The sequence below is a fragment of the Microchirus variegatus genome (assembly GCF_963457635.1).
Source record: "Microchirus variegatus genome assembly, chromosome: 3".
Lineage (NCBI taxonomy): Eukaryota > Metazoa > Chordata > Actinopteri > Pleuronectiformes > Soleidae > Microchirus > Microchirus variegatus.
The window spans coordinates 26760243-26783494 of record NC_139804.1 but is presented as its reverse complement, the minus strand read 5'-3'; the positions used below and the strand labels follow the sequence as shown (position 1 = coordinate 26783494).

General features: G+C 39.8%; 1 protein-coding gene across 1 annotated transcript in view; it reads left to right on the top strand.

Moving 5' to 3' along the window:
* The window catches only part of pde2a (phosphodiesterase 2A), a gene marked incomplete at both ends in the record, with an annotated part of 157193 nt that extends 134564 nt beyond the window's left edge, over positions 1–22629 (top strand). Inside the window, 26 exons of the mRNA XM_083886193.1 lie at positions 45–100; positions 269–328; positions 1459–1624; positions 2247–2299; positions 5129–5203; positions 5288–5329; positions 7105–7173; positions 7264–7394; positions 10066–10177; positions 10277–10316; positions 10828–10891; positions 11130–11211; positions 12062–12236; positions 12890–13002; positions 15495–15572; positions 15677–15799; positions 15893–15963; positions 16898–17020; positions 17129–17216; positions 17673–17720; positions 18020–18094; positions 18202–18301; positions 19512–19624; positions 20930–20968; positions 21070–21176; positions 22395–22629. Of these exons, the coding sequence (XP_083742319.1) occupies positions 45–100; positions 269–328; positions 1459–1624; positions 2247–2299; positions 5129–5203; positions 5288–5329; positions 7105–7173; positions 7264–7394; positions 10066–10177; positions 10277–10316; positions 10828–10891; positions 11130–11211; positions 12062–12236; positions 12890–13002; positions 15495–15572; positions 15677–15799; positions 15893–15963; positions 16898–17020; positions 17129–17216; positions 17673–17720; positions 18020–18094; positions 18202–18301; positions 19512–19624; positions 20930–20968; positions 21070–21176; positions 22395–22629 (2438 nt within the window). The remainder of the gene's footprint in view (positions 1–44; positions 101–268; positions 329–1458; positions 1625–2246; positions 2300–5128; positions 5204–5287; positions 5330–7104; positions 7174–7263; positions 7395–10065; positions 10178–10276; positions 10317–10827; positions 10892–11129; positions 11212–12061; positions 12237–12889; positions 13003–15494; positions 15573–15676; positions 15800–15892; positions 15964–16897; positions 17021–17128; positions 17217–17672; positions 17721–18019; positions 18095–18201; positions 18302–19511; positions 19625–20929; positions 20969–21069; positions 21177–22394) is intronic.
* Positions 22630–23252: the final 623 nt, after the last annotated feature.

Below are 23252 nucleotides of genomic sequence, written 5' to 3'. Positions count from 1 at the left end.
AGTATGTTTAATCATGATTTTTCGTTCTTTCTTATCTCTTTCAGCTGTTGTGATTCCTATCTTGAACCAGGACCATGACAAGGCCATCGCCGTCTTGCTGGTGAGACCTTGTTTTCTAGGCTGAAATAATAAACTTACACCACCTTTAAGAAGTGATCATGTCATGGCCTCCTGTTTTATCAACAACAAAAAATGGATTCAATTGGATTCAACAACAGGCAGAAAGAGCTCATGTACTGATGAGTCTGTGTGTGTGTGTGTGTTGCAGATTGGCTGTAATCCACTGTCTGATCAGGATGAACGGCATCTCAACGTGCTGGAAAAACATGTGAGCTTCCTTTTTCTCAGTCTGCCTTGGCAACGAGAGCTGACTTACACCAAGGCCTTCTCTTTATGTAACCACCACATCAGCGCACAACCATCACAAACAGATCTTAACACACAGGTGGTCTATCATAAGAACACACAACATAAGTCATAAGAGACGTCTATCAATCTAAATGTACAATTACGAGTTAAAACTGAATAACGACTATTTAAACATCTTCATTAACGTCATAAATGTCTTTATTTTTCTCAAGGAGTTAGGGTAATGGACCAAATCAGTGTTCTTGAAAGGACACTAAAAATGTCTGGCTACTGGTTGTTCTATAATATCGAATATATATATATATATATACATATAGATATAAAAACATTTTTTTTATCTTAATACCAAAGCTGTAGTCCATTGGTTCCGTGTGAAAGCCATGATCTCCGCTCGCTCAATCGTCGTCATCCTCTTTCTATAATGTGTGTTTTTATGACACCATAGTTGGTCTATGGGGGTAGACTATAATATATCTCACTCATTTCTTTAATTTATTGGTTTGGGCACAGGAGAAAAAAATATAGCGTTTACAACTAATAATAATAACACAACCCCAACCCACCCAGCTATATTTACCCCTACATTCACACAACCACTCACGCACTTTGGGATGGAAGTGAAAGTGGAAAAAATTAATTGGAATAATTTATAAATAAAAGTATTACAGGGTTGTGTATTGGCTCCTTGCTGATCTCTTCTCGTCTCAAATCTCTCGTCTCTCACTCGTTTAAAAATCCTGTATTCGGTCAACATTTTAGAGGGAGATTTTCTGCCTACGACTCCATAATCGTTTATCGCTTCAATCTTAGGTCAGTGTAGCTGTGGAGGTGCAGAGTGGCTTCTTCTCCTGTGGACGGTGTAGCCTATGTGGCCAAAAGTCAGCAGCCACAGAAAATAAAAAAACAAATAAAAAATGCAGCAGCATGAGGTGTCCAATATGAATACACTTTAATAGCACTAGTGTGGTCACATGAGCACAACCTCATTAGGGGCACTGTTGGTGTTTATTTCAGTATTCCGTTGTCATTGGCAACTGACTTTGCTGCTTACAAGCGCGCGTGTGTGTGTGTTTCTGTGTGACATCACAGGCCTCAGTGGCGTGTGTGCGCGTTCAGGCCGTGCAGGCGCTTCAGACGCCGTACCAGCGGCCTCCCCTCAGCCCCTCACCCATACAGTCCCACAATGCACTGCTGCATCTCAACGTCTCAGAGCAGGACTACTGCGAGCTGGACCGCAACATTCTGCAACTCTGTGGTAATGTCCAAACACACACATGCACACGCACACACACACACACAGACAGACAGAGGCATATGAGAGGTGAGGTATGTTAATAGAGAATATCCATCTGGATAAGCAGCTCTATGAATTTAGATGGACTCGGTTACTGACTCTCGGGATCTGTGACAACTCCTCTGTGGAAGCAGGGCGCTTTGCAAAAACACTGTTTAAAGTCTCATGCATAATGGAAGTGGACTCGCTAATGCTGTTCCTCCACACATGCACATACATCAACTCTGTTTAGTCTCTGGTAATTGTCAACAAATATGAGTCGCCTTTAGTCTCTTCAGACTCCTTCGATCTGCTCCTCTGCTTTTGTCCAGCCTCTTCTTCACCTTTCTTACTCTCAATCTGCAGCTCAGGCATCCCCACCATCCCTCGCCTTGTCATCGTTATTAGTCCCTCTGTTAGCCGGTTCGCATTCACCCCTTAGTGACCTTGCTGTCTCGATGCATTCCCTCCGTGGATTGCTTCCTGTCCACTCGCGTACATGTTCTGCATTCACGTCCTTCTTCAACGCCAATCTGTCCTTGCTCCTCTCTGGCATTTTACTCCCATCATAGTCTCTCTTTCTCTCTTTTCTTTTTTTTTTTAGGTGAGCTCTATGACCTTGATGCAGCCTCTCTCCAGCTCAAAGTCATCAATTATGTAAGTGGCTGAGATCACTCATTCACTCCCACACAGCACTGAGACACACAGTGTATTAAAGATGTACAATACATGCAAAACATGAAATCCTACCCCACGAATCCCCCTCTTCTGTCGGTGCCCATACCGCGAGCTTTTTATCACACAATTACTTCATCAGCACCTCCGTGTATGGCCCCTCCATATATAAATGACATAGCCCCGGCAAAAAGAGGCGAAGCGGGTGAAGGAGGTGTAGTGATCGATTGCAGTGAAGGAAGAGCAGTGGATGAGTGGGAGGGAGAGAAGAGGAAGGCGATATCAGGCTGAGGTTACAGTACATTCAGGAACCTGACAACAATTTATATGTATGAAATATTCACTGATAAAAAAAAATGTAAAGCAAGAGAGAGGAGAGAGATTTGAAGGTTATATGGCCTCAAAGGCACAAAGCCTCATAGAAACCCATTGAATTCTTGCACAGTTGTGGGTTTTTTTTCATACCAAAGAGAATAATGACTTAACTTTTTAAATAAAAAAAAAAATATTGAATTAAAATGTTCTGTTTTCTGACAAAATAGTTAGTCAGTTCTATTCAAGTCTTGAATAGAGCTGTCACATTTGTCAGTAATGAAAATACTAATCATTTCCCTTTTGTTTCAGATTAAGATAAAAGGGTGTATCAGTGTCATGACGAGATAAATTAATTATATTTAAAATGTCATCTTTATCCGTTGATAATGTCATATTTATCGATGAGACCCTCAGTGCCCTAGCTGTTGAAGCTTATTTTCCCAATTCCCCAAAAAACTCATTTACTTTTTTACATTGTGAACATTTCAATGAGATGAAATCTTATAATTTCTCAAAGAAACGACCTTCCCCTGCAAACTTCTCTACCTTGACATTGCAGGTGTATAGCTCTGTGTGGTCAACACTGCAGCAGTAACAGCCTCTGTGTGTGCACGTGGTGATGAGTCTGATGCCTCCGAGCGTGCATTTGGTAGGAAGCGAGAGGTTGAGGAGGAGGTGCACAAGGCTGCAGGGGTTTTGAAATGTGTTTTGAATCTGACGTGATTTGTTTCACTTGTTTATTGTTACAGTTGTAAGAAGGAAGGGAGGGGGGAGAGAAGAAGAAGAAGTGGGAAATTGTTGCTTCTGAAGAGTTGACAGTTTGGTGGGAAGTGCTTCAGGAGCCTTTTAATGAGATTAGCAGTATTAGGGGAAAGAGGGGGGTTATATTATTAGAATATGTGGGTGCAGTGACATACTTTTTACACGTTTGTGCTACATATGTGAATACGTGTTTGCATGCTTGTGCGACTGAGGGCTGACTGTGTTGGCAGCAGCTGTTTTTAAGTCCTTTCCTGGTTGTTCTCTATCCAGCTCTGTGGATTACAGAGAGAGAGGAATTGTGTGTGTGAGGAAAAGCTGCTCTCTTACGTGTGTGTGTGTGTGTGTGTGTGTGTGTGTGTGTGTGTGTGTGTGTGTGTGTGTGTGTGTGTGTGTGTGTGTGTGTGTGTGTGTGTGTGTGTGTGTGTGTGTGTTCTTGTACTTGCGGCATACTGAGGACCAGTGAGGGTTTTTAACCAACAAAGTGAGGTCATGTTTACGGAGTGAGGACATTTTGGCCGGTCCTCACTTTGTTTTCATTGAAATCACTTCCTTAGGTTGCTATAACATGCTAAACTCAATTTGTCAAAAAAAAATAAATCACATTTTGGACGACATAGTATAGTATAACGTTTTTGTCAAATTTTGGACCAAATTTTGGACCAAATTTTGGACCAAATTTTGGACCAAATTTTTTTTGTCAAAGATTTTTTCAAATTTTGGACGACATAGTATATAGTATGACGTTTTTGTCAAATTTTTGACCAACAATTTTGGGTCAAATTTTTTTTTCAAATTTTGGACGACATAGTATAGTATCGATTTTTGTCAAATGTTGGACCAAAAATTTTTGGTCAAATTTTTTTTCAATTTTGGTCGACATACTTACTATAAGTATGATGTTTTTGTAAAAATTTTGACCAAAAATTATTTTATAAAACGGTCTGGGGCTCCACCTGCAGACATTTTATGGTACTGCAACCAGTAGTTCTATATAGATGTCATTCATGAAATAGATATTTGTAATTGTGTTGATTTATAAAGTGGAAATGCCGGTCCTCACTTTGTCAACAACCAAGTCCTCAGTATGCAGCAAGTACAAGAATGTGTGTGTGTGTGTGTGTGGGTGTGTGAGCATGCACATATGTCTGCACATGTATTTTCTGTCATAAAAGTGTGCATGTTTGTACCTCGGGCTGTATTTCACACTGTGAATGTGAATGAAAAGAGCCACGGCGCAGTACAGACAGTGGTGAGATATTGCTTACAACTCAGAGCACAGAGCAGTTGCTACGCTTTCATTTACACACTCTTTGTTGTGTTTTGGGTACGGATATAGTTGCTCAAATCACCACGTATTGATGAATCCTGTGTCGGTTACATAATACATGAATGCAAGACATCATGTGGAGAACAGTGGAGAAACAGGGAAAGAGTATTGGAAAAATCCCATTTATATCCATAGCAAGTGAATCAGTATGTAAATGTGAAGCAGTATGTGTAAATAATTACTATAAAAACTATTTTTATAACAATATAGCTCTTTGTTGATTGATTCCATTGCAGAGCATATTGAATTCTTGACTCCGCTCATTTTCTATTCTAGTCCACTGCGGTCTAATCTCATCCAATCTCAAGATTCTAAAATGACGGTTTTAAAAAAACAATATGTCTTATAAAGAGAGTTGTGTGTAATTTTACATCAGTACTGATGTTGTGCCCCCCCCCCCCCTTCAGCTGCAGCAACAGACACAGTCACAGTGTTGCTGTCTACTCCTGGTGTCCGAGGACAACCACCAGCTGTTTTGTCAGGTATATACATCCACGTTCGTGACATTTCACAAGAGACTTTGAACAGAGAGATTTAAAAATGTGAACACCCTCTCTGGCTTTCAGGTGGTTGGAGACAAAGTGCTGGAGGAGGAGATCAGCTTCCCGGTGAGGTCAAAAGAACATTTATTCAATCATTTATGTGCCCGCCTTTTTAAAACAAACATAATTTTATTTATTTTATATTTTATTCTTCGTTGGTTTGAGTCATTTATATTTCACAAACATACTTCGGATGCAGTGGTGATTGCTCTAAGAAAGCAAGGGAAGCTCAGCTTCCTCTAAAATGTCATTTAAAACTGACCTAGACATGAAGTTCCAATTAATGCTGTTTTTTAGTGTGAATCTGCGTCCTTACCTTGTTTAAGAAGCACTGGTGGGTTCTAAACAAACATTTCAGCCACTGCTGAGAACGCTGTGTTTTATTATAATCTCGGGCTCAGCGAGATCTCTGAAAAAACCCGGTCCGGTTACATAAACACCGGTTCTCCGGGCACTAGTCTGGGCACATCCGGTTGCGTACATTGAACCGCAGAAGAAGAATAACGTCCGTTGTGGAGGTGTTTCACGAGCGACAGTGTCTTCTGACACTGTCATAAAAGGGACTGCGGCTGGGAGTCGTGAAGAAGCTATTTTCAAACATTGTTAAAACAATGTTTTGATAATGAGGAGCAGTGCATCCACCATTCCAGAGGGAGGAGCTGCGCTTCTGAGAGCGGGTGTGTTGAATATACTGGCCAATCACAAGACTCTGTCTTCTGGGTGAGAGATTTGAGTCTCAAGTCTCGCAGCTGAGAAACACCGTCAGAAAAGGCTCGTTTACAGCAACTAGGAGGTTTTCGACCATAAAAACAAGTTAATGTATGTAAGTAGACCTCCATAACTAACCACTCTAGGTCCGCTTTAATATATACTGTGTTGTGTTTACATTTCAATACTAAACCTGTGCTAGACCGCGATTAGAAGATGTCCCTATAGTTCATTCAGAATGAACTGTTTATCACAGACAACTGTTCTCTATGAGACGACACAGAGTAGGTTTTTCTCACTGCGGTGAGCTTGACTGTGATTGGACAAATGCGGCAAAAACGTCGCTTCCAGGGAAGCTCAGCTTCTCTCGGGAGTCGACGCTGGGCCTCTGCATGATGATTGGAGGAACTGTCTCTGATTGACAGTTTTGCAGAAACACGACAGCGGAGCCTTTTCTGCCTCAGTCACGTGTCGACAAATAACCCCAAACCCTGGTCATTGCTCTGCGATAAAGTCCATTTTTGTTTGTACGTACACACTGTAAACATTGTAAACACTATTATAGTATTTCAGTTTTACATAATTATCATGTTTTCTTGTTCTAGTTGTTTGTTTGCAGAAGTTTCAAAGACCAGCATCTGCCACTGTTTGGATGCTAGTGTTGCAACCCATCCTGTCGGTCTCTTTGAGTGACACAGCAAATGTAAACTTTTAGAAGCCCCAACACGGATTAGTTAAGACATTTGGACAAGAATAGTAACTGTTTTTTTCTTTGGCCCCTGTCTCTGGTTGTGGTGCAGATGTAGGATTTTATTTCCTTTATGAAGTGAATAGACTGTGTACCCGGGAATAAATCATCTGTGAAATCTTGATAATAGTTGGTGTAGAGAGATATTACGACACAAAAACACAGAGGATGGGCCATTGGTTCTAATTTACCAAGGGAAGAAAAAAACGTCTCTATATAATAGATGTTTCCCAGAATAAACAGCCTTTGCTTGTATATTATACCCCGATTAAATTAGCCAATTTCTCCAGTTCTGTCTCATGCCCTCATTACGCTCGCTCCCTTCACCCCCCTAAACTTTTCACTCACCCTGCCTTTATCGCTCTGTTGTTCCCCATCTGTTTAGCTGATGTTTGGACGTTTCGGTCAGGTTGTTGAGAAGAAGAAGGCCATTACTCTACAGGATATGAGTGCCGTAAGTAAGAGCACGACTCTGTCTCGTCTGTCTTGTTTGGTCTTGTCCGTCCGTCTGTTGGATCATACGTTCTGTCTCTTTTCCTCTCAGGAGGAGCGGCGGCAGCTGTCCAGTATGTTAGGCTGTGAGATCTCCTCCATGCTCTGCGTCCCAGTGGTCAGCAGGGCCACCGGTCAGGTGGTGGCCTTAGCATGCGCTTTCAACAAACAGGGTGGCCAGAGGTACGTATGAAATCAGACTGCAAAGTTTGCCATTTGTCCCTCTAAAAACTTTCTTCAGAGTTCAGAGAGACTTGATGAAATCCTTTATTTCCTCGTAGCTGTTTGAATGCCTCTCAGTCGTTAATGGCTTATTGCTGAAGTATATTTAAAAGCCTGGCTTTTCAGTCTGAATACACTCTAAATCGCTGACTCGTGATGGATACAGAAATGTGTCTGACAGCTGCTTACAGTGCTGCTGCTGTTTCCACTGAAATCTGATGCCAACCAGCAGAAATGTTCGCCTTATAAACAGATAACATTACCCTGGAACTAAATCAGCCTATGTGTGTGTGTGTGTGTGTGTGTTTGTGTGTGGGCAGGGCTGTGTGTGTAGATGGCTTTGTGATGATCTAATGTCAGGTCATAAGTCCACCAGCGGCGGGTGGTGAGGCAGTCTGATTTGGCACCATGTTTTTGTTTAATTTATTCATGTGTGTGCGTGCATGTGCATGTGCATGATGCCAGGGGCTACAATGCTATCTCCTGAATACAGAAGTCTGTAGAAACACACCCCTTCATGTGTGTGGGTGTGTGTGTTTGGAAAAGTGAGGAACTTATTTTATTATTAGTTTTGAGATCGTAACTGTAATTGTCGTATCATAATATGCTGTCATCGGGCAACACGTGTATTTTTGAAAGTGCTGGGACATTTGTAGGTTTTGTTTTGGTTTGTTTTTCCTCACACAGTCACATCACAGATGCTCTCACATACAATCCTTTCTCATCAGCATCCTCTTCCTCTCCTCTCTGTGGACTGAGAGAGATGACAAGGGATCATGTCCTTTAATTTCCTCCTCTGCCAGTGGCACTGATGAGAGCGCTGGCATCTCATTACCATTGTCACAACAGCAGGATTATGTTTGCAATTGTGCATTTAAATGTAATAAATACAACCAAGTCATCTTCATTTTTGCTCAAGAAATATACACAGATTGCACACGCATCATTTGTAATAATATTATGTGGAATTAGCCTCTTATCCCAGAACACAGGTGCATAAAGACATATGGTGACAGCAGTAACATGTCCATAACTCAGATTTGGTGCCAGAAATGAACACTGCTCAAGTCACAAATAACAGATTATTTTTGTATTCACAGAGCAGATTGTAAATCATGAACAGTGGAGCATAATGTCTATACTTGACATGAGACCAAACAGGGTGCACACATTTTTACACGTTGTGTGCATTAAGTCTTTGAAAAGGGTTTTTATCGTAGCTGGTACCACAGATAAAGCATTCTACATCCTCTACATCCAAGACTGAAGATTATGTCTCTGTGTAATGCTCCTAATTGTCAGCCATTGTGTGGGACAGTGAACTTAACTGCCCTTAAACTGACTTTAAAGGCTTTTTCCAAGCTCGATTAAAACCCTCTCTCTCGCTCGTATGGATCCCTGAGTCTAATATCAGGGCAAAGGAGCCACGGAGTTACATCTACACACAGTAATATGCCACTGCTCTCTGTAGGCAAAGAGAGGTAACTGCAGCACAATGTCGTCACTGCAGATAATTCCATTCATCTGTCTTCGTTCGCCAAGTTCACACATCATTTAATGTTAAAAGGAGCATAATAGCTGCTGTCAATCCTGCAGGAAACCAGAGTTGAATTCAGATTTGGGTCATTTTTTTTGTCATTCAGGTGTATATAGCACATCTGTACAAGATACAACTAACTTTGTTGGTGGTGTTTGTGATTGTTTGTTTAGAGTTGTATATTTATCAGCTATACAGTGTATTATTGGACATAACTATTCACTGACATGTAGGTTTGTATACTGTCAGGTGGTTAAATATGATTATTATTATTATTATTGTTATTTTAATGTTATGCTGTAAACGTGTGTATAGCAAACTGAACTCAAACATAACAATTGCTGTCAATTAAGTATTGTGGCATAAAGGGATAATATTTTCCTCTGAAATGTAGAACAGTAGAAATGTGTGGTTTACAACGACGGGGTATGAGAGCCAAACTGAAAAGGAAAAAATATTTAATCTTTCAAGAATAAAGTCGTAATATTACGTTAATAAACTCGTAATATTAAAAAAGTCTTAATATAACAAGAATAAAGTCGTAATATTATGAGAATAAAGTCATAATCCTACTAGAATAAACCTGTAATATTAAAAAAGTTGCGATATAAGGAGAATAAAGTTGTAATATTATGAGAATAAAGTCATAATATTACACAAATATTGAATACTTGTAATATTGTGACGTTATTCTATATTTTTTCTTTTCAGTTTGTCCCTAATATGCTGCCGTAGTAAACCGCAAATTTCTACTGTAAAAGTTGTAACATTACGAGAATAAATCATTATTAATCAAGAAAAGACGATCAGCTGTAACCTGTGACAAGATGAGAAACGTAGAGCGGTTAAATGTTAGAAATAAATTAAATCATGATACGAAATCTCATAATATTACGACTTTACTCTTGAAAGTTGCTGTAGATTAGAAAAGAAGCAGCAACGTAATGATCACATTCAGCTCTACTTTCATTTCTGTTTTAGAACTGTATTGGTTGAAACGGAAAGGAAGGATTTTAAAATCCTGCAACTATGTCTTAATGCCAATTTGACCATTTGTGTGTGTATGTGTGTGCGTGTGTGTCCTCTCCACCACAGACACACAGAGGCAGATGAACATGCCATCCAGCACTGTTTCTGCTACACTTCGACAGTTCTCACTTCAACTTTGGCCTTTCAGAAAGAACAGAAGCTCAAAGTGGAGTGTCAGGTACTGACAAACACACCATTCACTCGTTCACACTATTCTATGCAAATACAAATATGCACCTGGAGCCTCATCTTAAAGCGCCTTTCCCTCTCAACATAGGCACTCTTACAAGTGGCCAAGAATCTCTTCACGCACTTGGGTAAATCTACTCCTCGTCTGTCTGTCTTTCTTCTGTCTGTCTCTTCCTCTCTGTCTCTGTGAGCGGACAACAGTGGATGATTTGTGCTAACGGTTAATCTATAAGTGATCACCTAATGAAACGAATGGTGCGTGTAATTGAATGAGTTATTACCAACCCAAAAGGTGATTACACCCGGATCGTAACCATAAAATCAAAAGTACATTAAAAGCGTTGTCCCCTCCGCTCTGTCCTGTAATTACAGTGCGGCATTTAGATCTCAGCGTTAATCACCAACAGTGGAATAAGTCACTGATGATTCATCATGATTGCTGCTACAAAACAATTGATCCGCGGGCAAATTACATAAAGCTTTTATCAGCTTGAGGAATCTGATTCAGCGGCGCTGGTGGTGTAATCTCTGTTTCTGTAAATCTGGGCTTTGCTATTTTCCTTTAATTTCCTCACTTAACCTCTCATTTTCTCTCCGTGTGTGTCGTCCTCTTCCTCTCTCGCTCTCTAATTTTTTCAGATGACGTGTCAGTGCTGCTACAGGAAATTATAGTGGAGGCAAGGAACCTCAGCGGTGCGGAGATGTAAGCCCTCTGATTCATTTACAAAGTGATGTTTTACTGTGCGTGTACATGCGTGCGTGCGTGCGTGTGTGTGTATGAATGTTTTTTTTTTTTTATCTCAATTTGTTCTTAACCGCATTTAATGAGCATTACAAAAGGACCTGAGATGAAAGAATGAGATACACTGCTCTAATCTTCTCAGCTCTGCTCTGTTTTCCATTAGCCCTCTACCACTCACACTGTCACTCTGCTTCTGTAGCTGTTCAGTGTTCCTGCTGGATCGCCTCAGCCATGAGCTGGTGGCAAAGGTGTTTGACGGGGGCGTGGTTAGTGACGAAGAGGTGCAAATTTTATTTTGTCTTTTCTTTTACTATAGTATGTAATAGTCTGTCATGTACAGTGCTGTGCAGAAGTCTTAGGTCACCGTTAGATTTGTTGCTTTAACAATGCTATAACGACTATAGAGGATAATTATTTCTATTTCACTTTACTGGAACACACCCAGTAAAAATGTATGCGTGAAAGAATTTAGCGTGATCTACCCTTACACTTGAACCATAACACAACTCTGTTCATACCGGAGTGGAACCTTAATTAATGTTACTGGTGTTGCTGGTGAAGAATGAAATAAAGACGTCTGACAACCGACAAGGTTTTATTTTCTCACATTTATACCTAAGCAACTCCCCTTTCGCACTCCTCCAATAGACAAGGGCGTCTGCCTTTCCAGGCCGTGTTTTCACACCGCTTTGTCTACTGCAGGTATCGGGGAGCCAACTCCCTGCGGATGTTGTAGGAAGGTGCAAGTTCTAATTTACACAAAAGGACCTGGTATTCTGTGTTAGGAAATAGGGTGATTGGCAGCTGTAGCTCTGAGACAAAGACATTTACCATTAAACTGGTCAATCCTGTTTTCCTCCTATTTCATTCCTATAACGCCAGGTTTATTCAAGACATGCTTGAGCATTACATGCACATGTTGCATGGGTTACACTTCAGTGATCACAGAATTTGACCGACAGAAAAAACAACAGAGCTTTTGCACAGTACTGTAGGTTTTCTGGTGTATAGCAGATCATTATAATTACACCACAGCAGCCGCTGGTTGTGCACAATGAAATTCAACAATTCATTCCTTTGTTTTTCCGATAAATTAAAAGTAATGGTGTGCGTTTGTGTGTGTGTGTGCAGAAAGAGTTTCGTATCCCAGCAGATCAGGGTATTGCAGGTCACGTGGCAACCACTGGTCAGATCCTGAACATCAAGGACGCTTACTCCCACCCACTCTTTTACCGAGGCGTGGACGACAGCACGGGCTTCAAGACTCGCAACATCCTTTGTTTCCCCATCAAGGACGAAAACAACGGTAACGGTCAAATCATCAGATACGCACATATTTGAATAAAAGTACTAAAAGTCAACATGCTGACAAAATGTTGTAATTTAAAGAGCTGTTCTAGTGGCAATAAACAACATTAAAATGACATTTGTATAACTGCATTATAACAATAGTCAAAATGATTGCATGGATTGCTTTAGCTTGATTTATTTTTTTGAAACTGTTTTCCCTACTCATAACACTCATAAATTGTTATTTGCACTAATGAAGCAGTAGTGATGTATTGCCACAGAAGTGCTTTCTGAGGAAAACACACAAAAAAAAAGTTCCAGAGAACTCTGACTTTGGTGGTGGCACCTTCCTGGTTCCTCTTTATATTCAAGCAGAGGAAAGTTACGTGTGTGATTTGTCTCCATACAGAAAAGTGTCCGAAGCTCACGTTGAGAGTTAAAATCTTTTTATGTCCAATTAGGTTCTGCGCCAGTGTGAAATGAATGTAGGCCGGCAGACCTCATTACATTCAAGAGCATCTGTCTTCCTCTTCTTGAGTGTTGCATTCTGCACCTAATGTTCTTGACCTTGACTTCTGTCTCTTGTATCCCATTAACTTCCTTTCAACTTCTCTCACTTCTCTCCTCCTTTCCTTTACATTCGTTCTCTTTATATCCTCGTTGCTGTAGAGGTAATCGGGGTGGCTGAGTTGGTGAATAAAATGAACGGTCCGTGGTTCAACCGCTTCGATGAGGATCTGGCCACAGCTTTCTCCATCTACTGTGGCATCAGCATCGCTCATGTAAGTCTCTTGTTTTGGAGCGTTGTCCACTAAAATAAGACATAAAACAGATCAATTTCTCAATTACGGAAACACAAGTTGCAAATTAACGACCAATTTCTCACTTTGCAGCAGAATGAAAAGCGAATCTTGCTCTCTCTCTTGTCATCTCTTATCAGCAGCAGTAATAAAAACACATTAAAAGGGAATATAATTGCAAGCTTTCTGCAGCTACACATTTATACATACAGTCCTGTCATGGCTTGATTGTAATTGTAGCTGATGTGCGGTATAATGATGTCATCATTAATGCGGTTTTAGTGCCAGTAACTAAATTTAACTGCACAGACAAGAATAATAAAAAGCACTTACAGTATGTCCGTCATTAGGAGTCTCTTTGAGCATAGTAGCTCTGTTGTTAGGGTTGTTAGAAAGTATTGATCCTTGTCTTGGCAAAACGTGATCAGGTCAGTGGGAGCAAACTCCACAATCGAGGCAGAGGAGGGGAAGTTTTAAAAGACTCGAGACAGAGGAGTGAGGGGCTTTCAGGCTGCACTGAATCACTGACTGTTGCCATGAACACACAACGACCGTACTGATTGTCATTCTTAATTGCAACCAGGGCCGGCTCAAGGCATAAGCGAACTAAGCTGCCGCTTAGAGCCCTGTGACCATTAGAGGGCCCCCAAGAGCAATTAAATAAAAAAAAAAAAAGAGAAAAGTTTGGATTGCTGTAGTTTATTTAGAATTTTTCTCCCCATTTTTACCAAAGCTTTTTCACAGTTTTTACATCGTTGTCAGATGTGATTATTTAACTTTATATTTTATTTATAAACCATTTTTATTACCATGTTCCGGGTGCCTCTGTTGATTTACATTATTATCAAAGTATTTGATATTTATTTGTTTATTTTATTTAATGCTGTGTTTTTTAGCACATTTTTTGATTTTCAGACCTTAATATCTTAATTTTTTATTTATAAACCCTTTGGTTTTATGTATTAATTCCCTGTGTCGCCAGTAGGGGGAGTTGCTGATTTTGCCAAATATTAATTGAAAGATTTTTCTGTACATTTTCAAATCTGCTGTCTGCTTCCATGCAACAAAAGGTTCTCACATTTAGTTTTACAAGCGTATTCGTAACACAATTGAATAAGTAGAATACCTTTAGTATAGTAGGTGTGTGAATGATCAATAATCATTATTATTGGCAGTAACAGAGGGCCCCAAAATCTCAATTAGAGCTCAATTAACTCAATTAAAGAGATATATATCAATGAAGAAAAGTCTCTGAGATGATATTTTATTCAGTGTGTTGAACTCAGCTTCATATTAAGTGGCTCCTACAGCGTCCGACCTTTAAATGACTGCAGGTACTCGATAGTTTATCCACAAACTATAAAGATATTTGACTGGAAAAATAATTGCCTTCTTGGCAGCTCATTAATAATTTAAGCATGACCAATTGCATTATTTATCAACGCTAGCAACGTCTGTATTGTGGCGTACGGGGGCCAGTGGGTAGTAAAAAATCACTTCCCTCCTGTGCAGCAGTGTAAGCAGCAGTCCGTTTGAGTTTTATTGTTTCAAACGTGAGAGAAACCTTCAATAGTGTGAAAAGTAGGCCTCCGGAAATTAAAATGCAGTTGTTAATCTTAATCTCATTTGAGGATGCACACACACACACACACACACACACTCACACAAGCATGTGCTCATGTAATTAAACATAAGAAAGGCATAATGGATACAGTCAGACAAACTAGGGATCTAGGAATAAAGCTGCAGTGCGTAACTTCTTGTATTCTGCCTCAAGCAATACTAACAGCTCTGAATGAGGGAGCATTTGTTTGTATACAGTGGCAGCGCAGAGGTGGGTGGTGGCTAGAAGTGTTTATCCTGTCCGTTTAACTACCACATTTTTTTGAGGAGCAGAATTCACTTTTGAGAACCGATCGTGGGCACTTGTACTCACGAGGACTCACTTAGTTAAGCACAAAGTTGCTGTGACCTTACTAAATTAATCGTCATCGGTTTGAATCTTTTTTCATGATTAAAACAAGATTTCTGATCGTTTTAGCTTCTTAAATGTGAATATTTTCAGGTAAATAGGAAAATAATTGACAGATTAATTGATTACCAAAATAATATAATAATATTTGCAGCTCTAAATGAGTTATTTCTGTTTTTTATTACTATATTATGTTACTATGTTACTATGTTTACTATGGCATAAATACGTTTATATTGTTAATTTTTATTCGTTCCATATCAAAACTTTACTACTTCATTAAAAGTGTTTTTTTTTCGTGAAATTATGTGAAATATCATCATAAATATTATTATTTACATGTCTTTTTCTCAAAAAGCTTTTTTTGACTTCACCGGCCCCTCACTGACCAAACTAGACACTCAGTGGCCCCCAGGTCATTTGAGATTGAGACCCCTGCTGTAAATCCTGTGGGCAACTATCTGTGACACAGTTGTTTAATTGTTGGTGTTTGTTTCTCTAGTCTCTGCTCTACAAGAGGGTCCATGAAGCTCAGTTCAGGTCTCACCTGGCCAATGAGATGATGATGTATCACATGAAGGTAAAATAGAGCGTCCTCTTACGTCTCGTCTTCACGAGCAAATGTTCTGATGCAGCGGATAATATTTTACGCAGCGTGACATTGCTAAGTGAATGTTGTTGCAGGTCTCAGAGGAAGAGGTGGTGAAGCTGCTGGTGACGGGGCTCGAACCCGTGCAGGAGATTCACCCTTGCTACGCCGAGTTCACGTACACGCCGCGCTCCCTGCCTGATGACACCACACCTACGGTACGAAAGAGAAAAAGACCGAGATCAGAGACGAGATTACGTGGATGAGGCTGAACCGCAGAGACTGACTGTGTTCTCTGTGTGTGTTTGCAGTGTGTCCTCAGCATGTTTGAAGATATGGGCTTCATCAACACGTACAAGATTAACATGAACACGCTCGCCAGGTCTGAAAACACCATCATTCATTTACTCTGTGATTTTAGGGCTGAATTATTCTTAGTTTTATTGACAGTCAGTCACCTGTTTAAGTCAAATATGTTCTTTGTCTGTTAAATAAAGTGTTGTGTACATTAAATCAGCAGGGGTTATTATAGTTAATGAAAACTAAAACTAGCAGTGAAAAAATAATTTCGTTTACTGAAATAAAACGACAATTTAAAAAAACGAAAACAAAATAAAAGCTACAATAAACAAAGCAAAACTAAATAAAACTAAACTGAATTGTACATATATTCAGCTTCGTCTTTGTTTTTCCAAAACTGGAATACAGACCAGAAGTTTAACTTTTGATTTACCTGCAGGTGTTAAAGGTTAAAGAATGAAATTAAAGGATTTGATAATCCACACATTCTTTCATCCTTTTCAGCGTCTACAATACCTGAAAAACTAAGACTCAAACTAAATAAACTGAAACTAGTGAATTCCTCAAAATAAAAACTAAACTAAAATTACTGAATCAATTGTTGAATGAACTTAAACTAAACTGAAATAAAAAAGCAAGTGAGAAACTAAATCTAAATAAAAACGAATGGAAATGTCAAAACTATAATAACCTTGTCAATCAGATGATATGAAATTACAATAATTTAAAACTGCAAATATATAATAAATAAGTAAAGCCATTCAGACTTAGAGGAGACATTTATTTCTAGTTTAACTTATTAAATGACTATTTATTTTTCATATTGGACAATTCTTGTGTATTATTTAACAGTTTTTTTTTGTTGATTTCTTTCTATTGCTTCACATTTTCTGTATGCCAAAGGTTTACTTTAGGCTACTCGTTATTACTCAAATGTTTTGTGTAGTGAATACATCATCAGTATATAATTACCTTTAGTTGTGTTCAGACCATAACTAATTCTCTTTTGGTGTCAGGTTCTGTCTCATGGTGAAGAAAGGCTACAGAGACCCTCCCTACCACAACTGGATGCACGCCTTCTCCGTCTCACACTTCTGCTACCTGCTCTTTAAAAACTTAGGGCTGTCCAACTACCTCGAGTGAGTGCGCTGCTCTTAAACACAACGATTAACATAATGTCATTTCACTTTTGTGTGTGTGTGTGTGTGTGTGTGACTAACATGATGCCGCTTGTCATCTCCTTTTAGGGAAATAGAGATTTTAGCTCTCTTTGTCTCCTGCATGTGCCATGACCTGGACCACCGTGGCACCAACAATTCTTTCCAAGTCGACTCGGTGAGAGTGGAAATGATGTGGCTTGTTTACTGGGGATGCAATGACGCAACAGGGATGATTCAAAGTGGGAAAAAGAGAGAACGTTAATCTTCTCAAACGCCTCATCAACCCTTTAGAAACAGACCCTCTCAGCAGGAAGCAGAATCTGGATGTTTTTCAATTATATCAGAGTGTGTATCTGTGGATTTGCCCCAGTGAGACAAAACGTTTCATTTTGATTAGGAACATGTCGCTCTGTTCCGCTCTGATCACGAGTAAGAAACCCATCCACCGACAAAATGACGCACTCGCGTTATCAAGTGCCGTCATGCAACAAACTTCTGATTTTCCTGTCGCAAATCCACTGTTCAAGTTGACGTGTATGTTCAAAAATCGAATCAAATGTTATGTTATTGAATGATGTTTCATTTGAATCAATAGAATGTGTTCACTAAAGGATTGTGTTTCTGTTTCTAGCAATCAGTGCTGGCCGCGCTCTACAGCTCAGAGGGATCTGTGATGGAGGTAAACTCACAAAATCACTCACACTGTTGACACATCTGTGAAATATATTATACTATCAAATCTAATAATGGCATTGGTTGTACAGATTTTTTTTTTTTTCCATGTTTAATGATATTCTCTCTCTCGCGCTGAGGGTCCAGATCAATGTTGTTCTGTTCTACTACGACACCTAGTGGTCAAAACAAGGCATGAGTTCTGCGCAGTTGCCGGAGGCATCTGAGTTGATTTTGCCCTTTTGTAATAAAATATGTCTCGATATCACTTTAGAAGTAACCATCTTGTTTAATTTGCCTTGACAGAGACATCACTTCGCCCAGGCCATCGCCATCCTGAACACACACGGCTGCAACATCTTTGAGAAGTTCTCCAGGAAAGTGAGTCATTTCTCTCTCCCGCTCATTTAGATGCCATTTTCTGCTTCTACCATGTGTGTAAGTTTAATTTGGCTTTTTTGTGTGTGTGTGTGTGTTTTTTTTTAAAGGACTACCAGCGCATGCTAGATCTGATACGAGACATTATTCTGGCGACAGACCTGGCTCACCACCTCCGCATTTTCAAGGACTTGCAGAAGATGGCTGACGGTAGGCCGCCGTAGTTCAGCATGCACCGCTACTCTCCATTCCACTGCTTTTGCTTCTTATTCACAGACCTGAAAAGCAAAGGGAGGCTTCACTGAAGTGATTCCAAATAGTGACACCAAAGGTTGCAAAGTTCACAAATTTCTGACCATAGTAATAATAAGTCATTTAAATAGTTTAAATAGTATACTACATTACACACAATAACATTGGTATTATATTGATATAAGACATTATCAGAACAATAAAACAACATATAACATACATAATGAAAGTAAAATTATGCACAATTTATTTTTCAAGTCATTTTTATGATTTGTAGTTCATTTCATGACCCATTTTGGCAAGATCCCAGATGAAACTTTCAGTATTCATCACTGACGTTCACATATTGAAGAGAGCTGTTTACTGAACTCTCTGTGTGCTATAATTGGCATAAGAACATTTAAATGAGAGTTAAATCGCCCTATGAGCACAATGTGTGTAACTGGCAAACAGTTAATGTGCACGTAACAAGATATATAAGCTGGGTATTTTGACTACAGGACACTGGAATATTAGACTATTAATCAGGTAAAACTGTAGTGTGTGATTTTAAACATAAAACAAATAATCATTAGATTCACACTAGTATCACATGAGTTCATACAGTGAGTTCACACAGTGCTGCACATGACTTCCTCTGTGTTCCTCAGCAGCATCAGTGTTTAGAGCTCATGCCACATTCCTGTGCTGCACATGATTTGCAGTGATTTGGTTTATGTCAAGACGGACGGCGGCAACAGCCACATAAAGTGTAAAGAAAGACAGCTTCAAACAAGTTGGGGTGTGACTGAAAACACAGAGAATTGCCAATGAACGAGTTTCAGAAGTGAATTTGTCTGATGTTCAGCAGTCTGCCAGGATATATGCCTCCTGCCCCCACCCACCCGCCCCTTTATTACAGGTGGATACACACAAACGCTCCCTCAGTCAGGTCTCATAATTCTGCTTCACAGAGCCAATTTTCAGACGGACACAGCATACAAATAATGTCACATCGATTCTGTTCACAAAGACCAAACAGAAGAGAAACCAACAACAACAACAGCAAAAAAATCATCAAAACTGCAGCTTTAACTAGTTTGGTCTCTGTGTTATAGTGATTTTTTTACCACTTTATTTTCCTTCAAGTCCCTTTGTGTGCGTGTGTGTGTGTGTGTGTGTGTTTCAGATGGATACAATCCAAAAAGCAGAACCCATCGCTCCATGCTGTTGTGCCTGTTGATGACATCTTGTGACCTGTCAGACCAAACCAAGGGCTGGAAAACCACACGCAAGATTGCTGTCAGTTAACATCTATGGTTATGGGTTTATATTAGGGAACACATATTCACCATTAACTAGGTGCTTAATAACGTATATAAGTACAATACTAGCCCTGTATTAGTAATTATTAAGCATGTATTAAAACCTTATTCTACCTCTATTAAGATTAGGGCTAGTATGCTACTTATATGCATTTTAGTAAGCACCTAGTTAATGGTGAATATGTGTTCCCTAATCTAAAGTCTTACTGGTTTTTTTCCCCTGTACATTTGTTGTGCAGCTGCACACAAAAACACTCATTTACGAACATCTCAGTTAATGATAAGAGCCGACAATTATATGAATGAGCACACTGGTATGTCGGTCACATGGTTGTTCTACACTCTCTGACAAATATACTCTATTCATGCGAATGAGTACCAATGCGATATGACTCACATGATGGGAACAGTTATTAATATTGATGCGAGGAATTATAGTGGAACAGATGCAGAAGTGTAGTTTTGTCCTGTGTTTAAACAGAAACAGATTTGAAAAGATGTGGTTACAGAACTGGATTATCAGGCGGTTCATAAACTTTCTCTTTTCCCCCAAACATACAGTAGAGGTTTCTTCACACACTCGAGGTTATCTAATTGCCATCAGTAAATGCATTAGAGTTTGTACTTGAAGTCTTTCAGTGCAAGGGAGATGAAGATTATGGGATGCAATCTGTGAGAACAACATTTCCATCTGCAGTATATTCCCGATATGCTGTTCCATGAAACTGCACTCCATTTTAGGATTAGTTTTAATCCCCTTTCCACACAAAAACCCTGACCCTTGTCCTGAATCAAACCAACAAAATTATGTAAAAACCCAAACACTTACATCAAATGCACTGTAATCCTTGCTCCCAAAACCTGAAAACACTGCACTGTTTCATTTGTGGAAGAATGCTGTACAACAATTTATATTGGTGCCTTAAGGGATTTAAAAAAACAACAACAAAAAAACAGCTATTGAATATTAATAAATGGGAATGGCATTTCATGGTGAATTACAGCATTTTTGTTGTTTAGAATAATCCTGTATAAAAATATACTTAAGATATCGTCTCCCAAAGCTAAGAAACCAGACTTATATGGAATTAATAAATTGTATGTTATTCCACAGTAGCTTGCAATATTATTCTTAAACTGGTTTATGCTCATTTTAATGTTAAATTAAAAATGTAATGCCTAAAGTGGTTTAACTATAGTATATTAGAGCACTAACAACACACTGAATGTGTGAAAGTGAGCATGTGAACAATCATGGATGTGTGCATCTTTGTGTCCACAGGAGCTGATCTATAAAGAGTTCTTCTCTCAAGGAGATCTGGTACGTGTCATCTTATGTTACCTGTTTAATGACGTGTGAGGTGTCATTCTGCACAATAGTGCGCTCATCACTGTTATTTGTGCCTGTGTGTGTGTGTGTAGGAAAAAGCCATGGGGAACAGGCCCAGTGAGATGATGGACAGAGAAAAGGCGTACATCCCAGAACTGCAGATAAGCTTCATGGAACATATCGCCATGCCGATCTACAAGTACGTACAAAAAAAGAAAAAGCATTGCCCTTTTCCCAAACTGATGCTTAAGTCAAATATCACTTTCTCACAGGGTTAGGACAGACTTTGCCCCCCTGATTATTAGGGTACGAGCTGTTATTTTTAGTATTATAATTATTGAACACTCGGGGGGGGGGGGGGGAGTATATTTCTATATTCTGACAGTAAGCTGAACATAATCAGCCAGAAGGTTTGTTTAGCATAAAAAACTAAACAGAGTTAAATAGCGTAAACTGCTTTATACGCTGTCTGTTGGTCTGACCTTAAGCTTTGATTATGACATACTTGCATTCATTCATATCAAGATCCCTGGACGCTGCTCAGTGTTGGAGGACGGGGCAAAATGCATAAGACAAATTTCCCTACGGTGACCTCAACCTTAACCTTGTGCTTATGATGGAGTTGCACTGCTGTGTTAGGTGTCCTCCAGTATATTTTAAAGATCCTGAGTGGGGTTAACCGAAGCCTCAAAATGTCCGTCTGGGCTTTTTTGCTTATTTTAACCATAAAAGGGCCAGAAAATGTCCTGTGATTAAATGCTTTTGCCCATTTATCCAGAATGGCTTTCAACATCTGGCAGTTATTTACAATTTACTGCAGGTTAAAATAGTGTATTAACAATTGAAAATGAAGAAAAGCAAAAATAAAACACTGTAATTGTACCTGAACACCAGATTTTGCGTGTTAAATTTGAAATCTGAACAGTATAAAACTGTATATTTAGAATAACACGTGTTAAAGTCTTTTGTCTCGATGTCCAAAAACTAGAAAACTCGATTTTTCCAACTCTCTCCTCTCTGGTTAACAAAGACGCTGATTCTTCGGCTTCTCTTAAACGTGCAACTTCTCAGCTTTCAGAAACTGGTCGGATTTTTGTTCCAATAGCACAAACTGTCACATAATTACGGTAATGCAAAATGCACTTGCGCAAACGTGACATCTGCGATGTGCTTGTTAAGGAGTTAAAGGGTTAAAGGGTTAAAGGGTCTTGCCTCTGTGGTCCAGTCCATGTGAGAAAGTGATTCCCCAGATTATAACACTGTGCCCAAAGGCTTGTCCAGTAAGCACAAAGTGAAATGTTACCATATGTATGTTTTGTTTTGAGCCGGGCAGAGTGTAATGTCTTTTTTTCCCAATGGATAAAATGACTGTGTGTTATGTAACAGGAGGTAGTAACAGTGTCCTCTGTCCTTTCAGGCTGCTGTCTGAACTGTTTCCTGAGGCCACTGAGCTCTATGAGAGAGTGGCGGCAAATCGGGAGCAGTGGACCAAAGTGTCCCACAAGTTCACTATCCGTGGGTTGCCAAGCAACAACAGCCTAGACTTCCTGGACCAGGAATATGAGCTGCTGCAGTCGCAGGGTGCTTTCGGGAGCGACGACCACTGCCTTAACGGTGGCCTTGACGACGCGGAGGGTGGGAGGGGTCAGTGATGCAGCGGGGGGGCGTCCAGCGGTTCGCCTGAAGTTTTCTGTGGCCCAATAAGAGGCCGAGGATACCTTTTTAGTGACCTCAGAGGGAGCGGTCTCTCTGCTGTCAGTCACTTAGATGCTTGGCAGGCTGTGCTGAGTGGACAGGGCAAAAGCTTCGAACCAATTGAATCAAGACGAGTGATTTAAAAACAAGTGGATCCACCTGAGCCGAGTCAGTGAATAGATGCTACGTTGTTGCTCGTGTCTCCAGTTCAGGAAAGCAGAAGGTGGTGACTTTATCTTCTTCAGCAGCTACACTGGAAAAAAATAAAGATCATTCGTACAAGACTGATTCTGATTAAGATTGTAAAAACACACGTGCACACAAGTGTTTCGACACAAGAGAGAGAGGGAAACGTTCATTGTTATGGAAAGAAGACTCCACCATGTAACAGTGAGATAAAGTGCTATAGTTTTGTGTAAAATGTTTCATAGTATCTTATATTGATTTAAATGGCTCAGCTTTGGTCACACAAGCAACCGTCATTGTCCCTCACCTGATGCTTCTGAATGCATGCTGTGTGGTTACCTCATGTATTATTCCTTTAATCTGGTTCACTGTTGATTTCGCCATGGCTCACAAA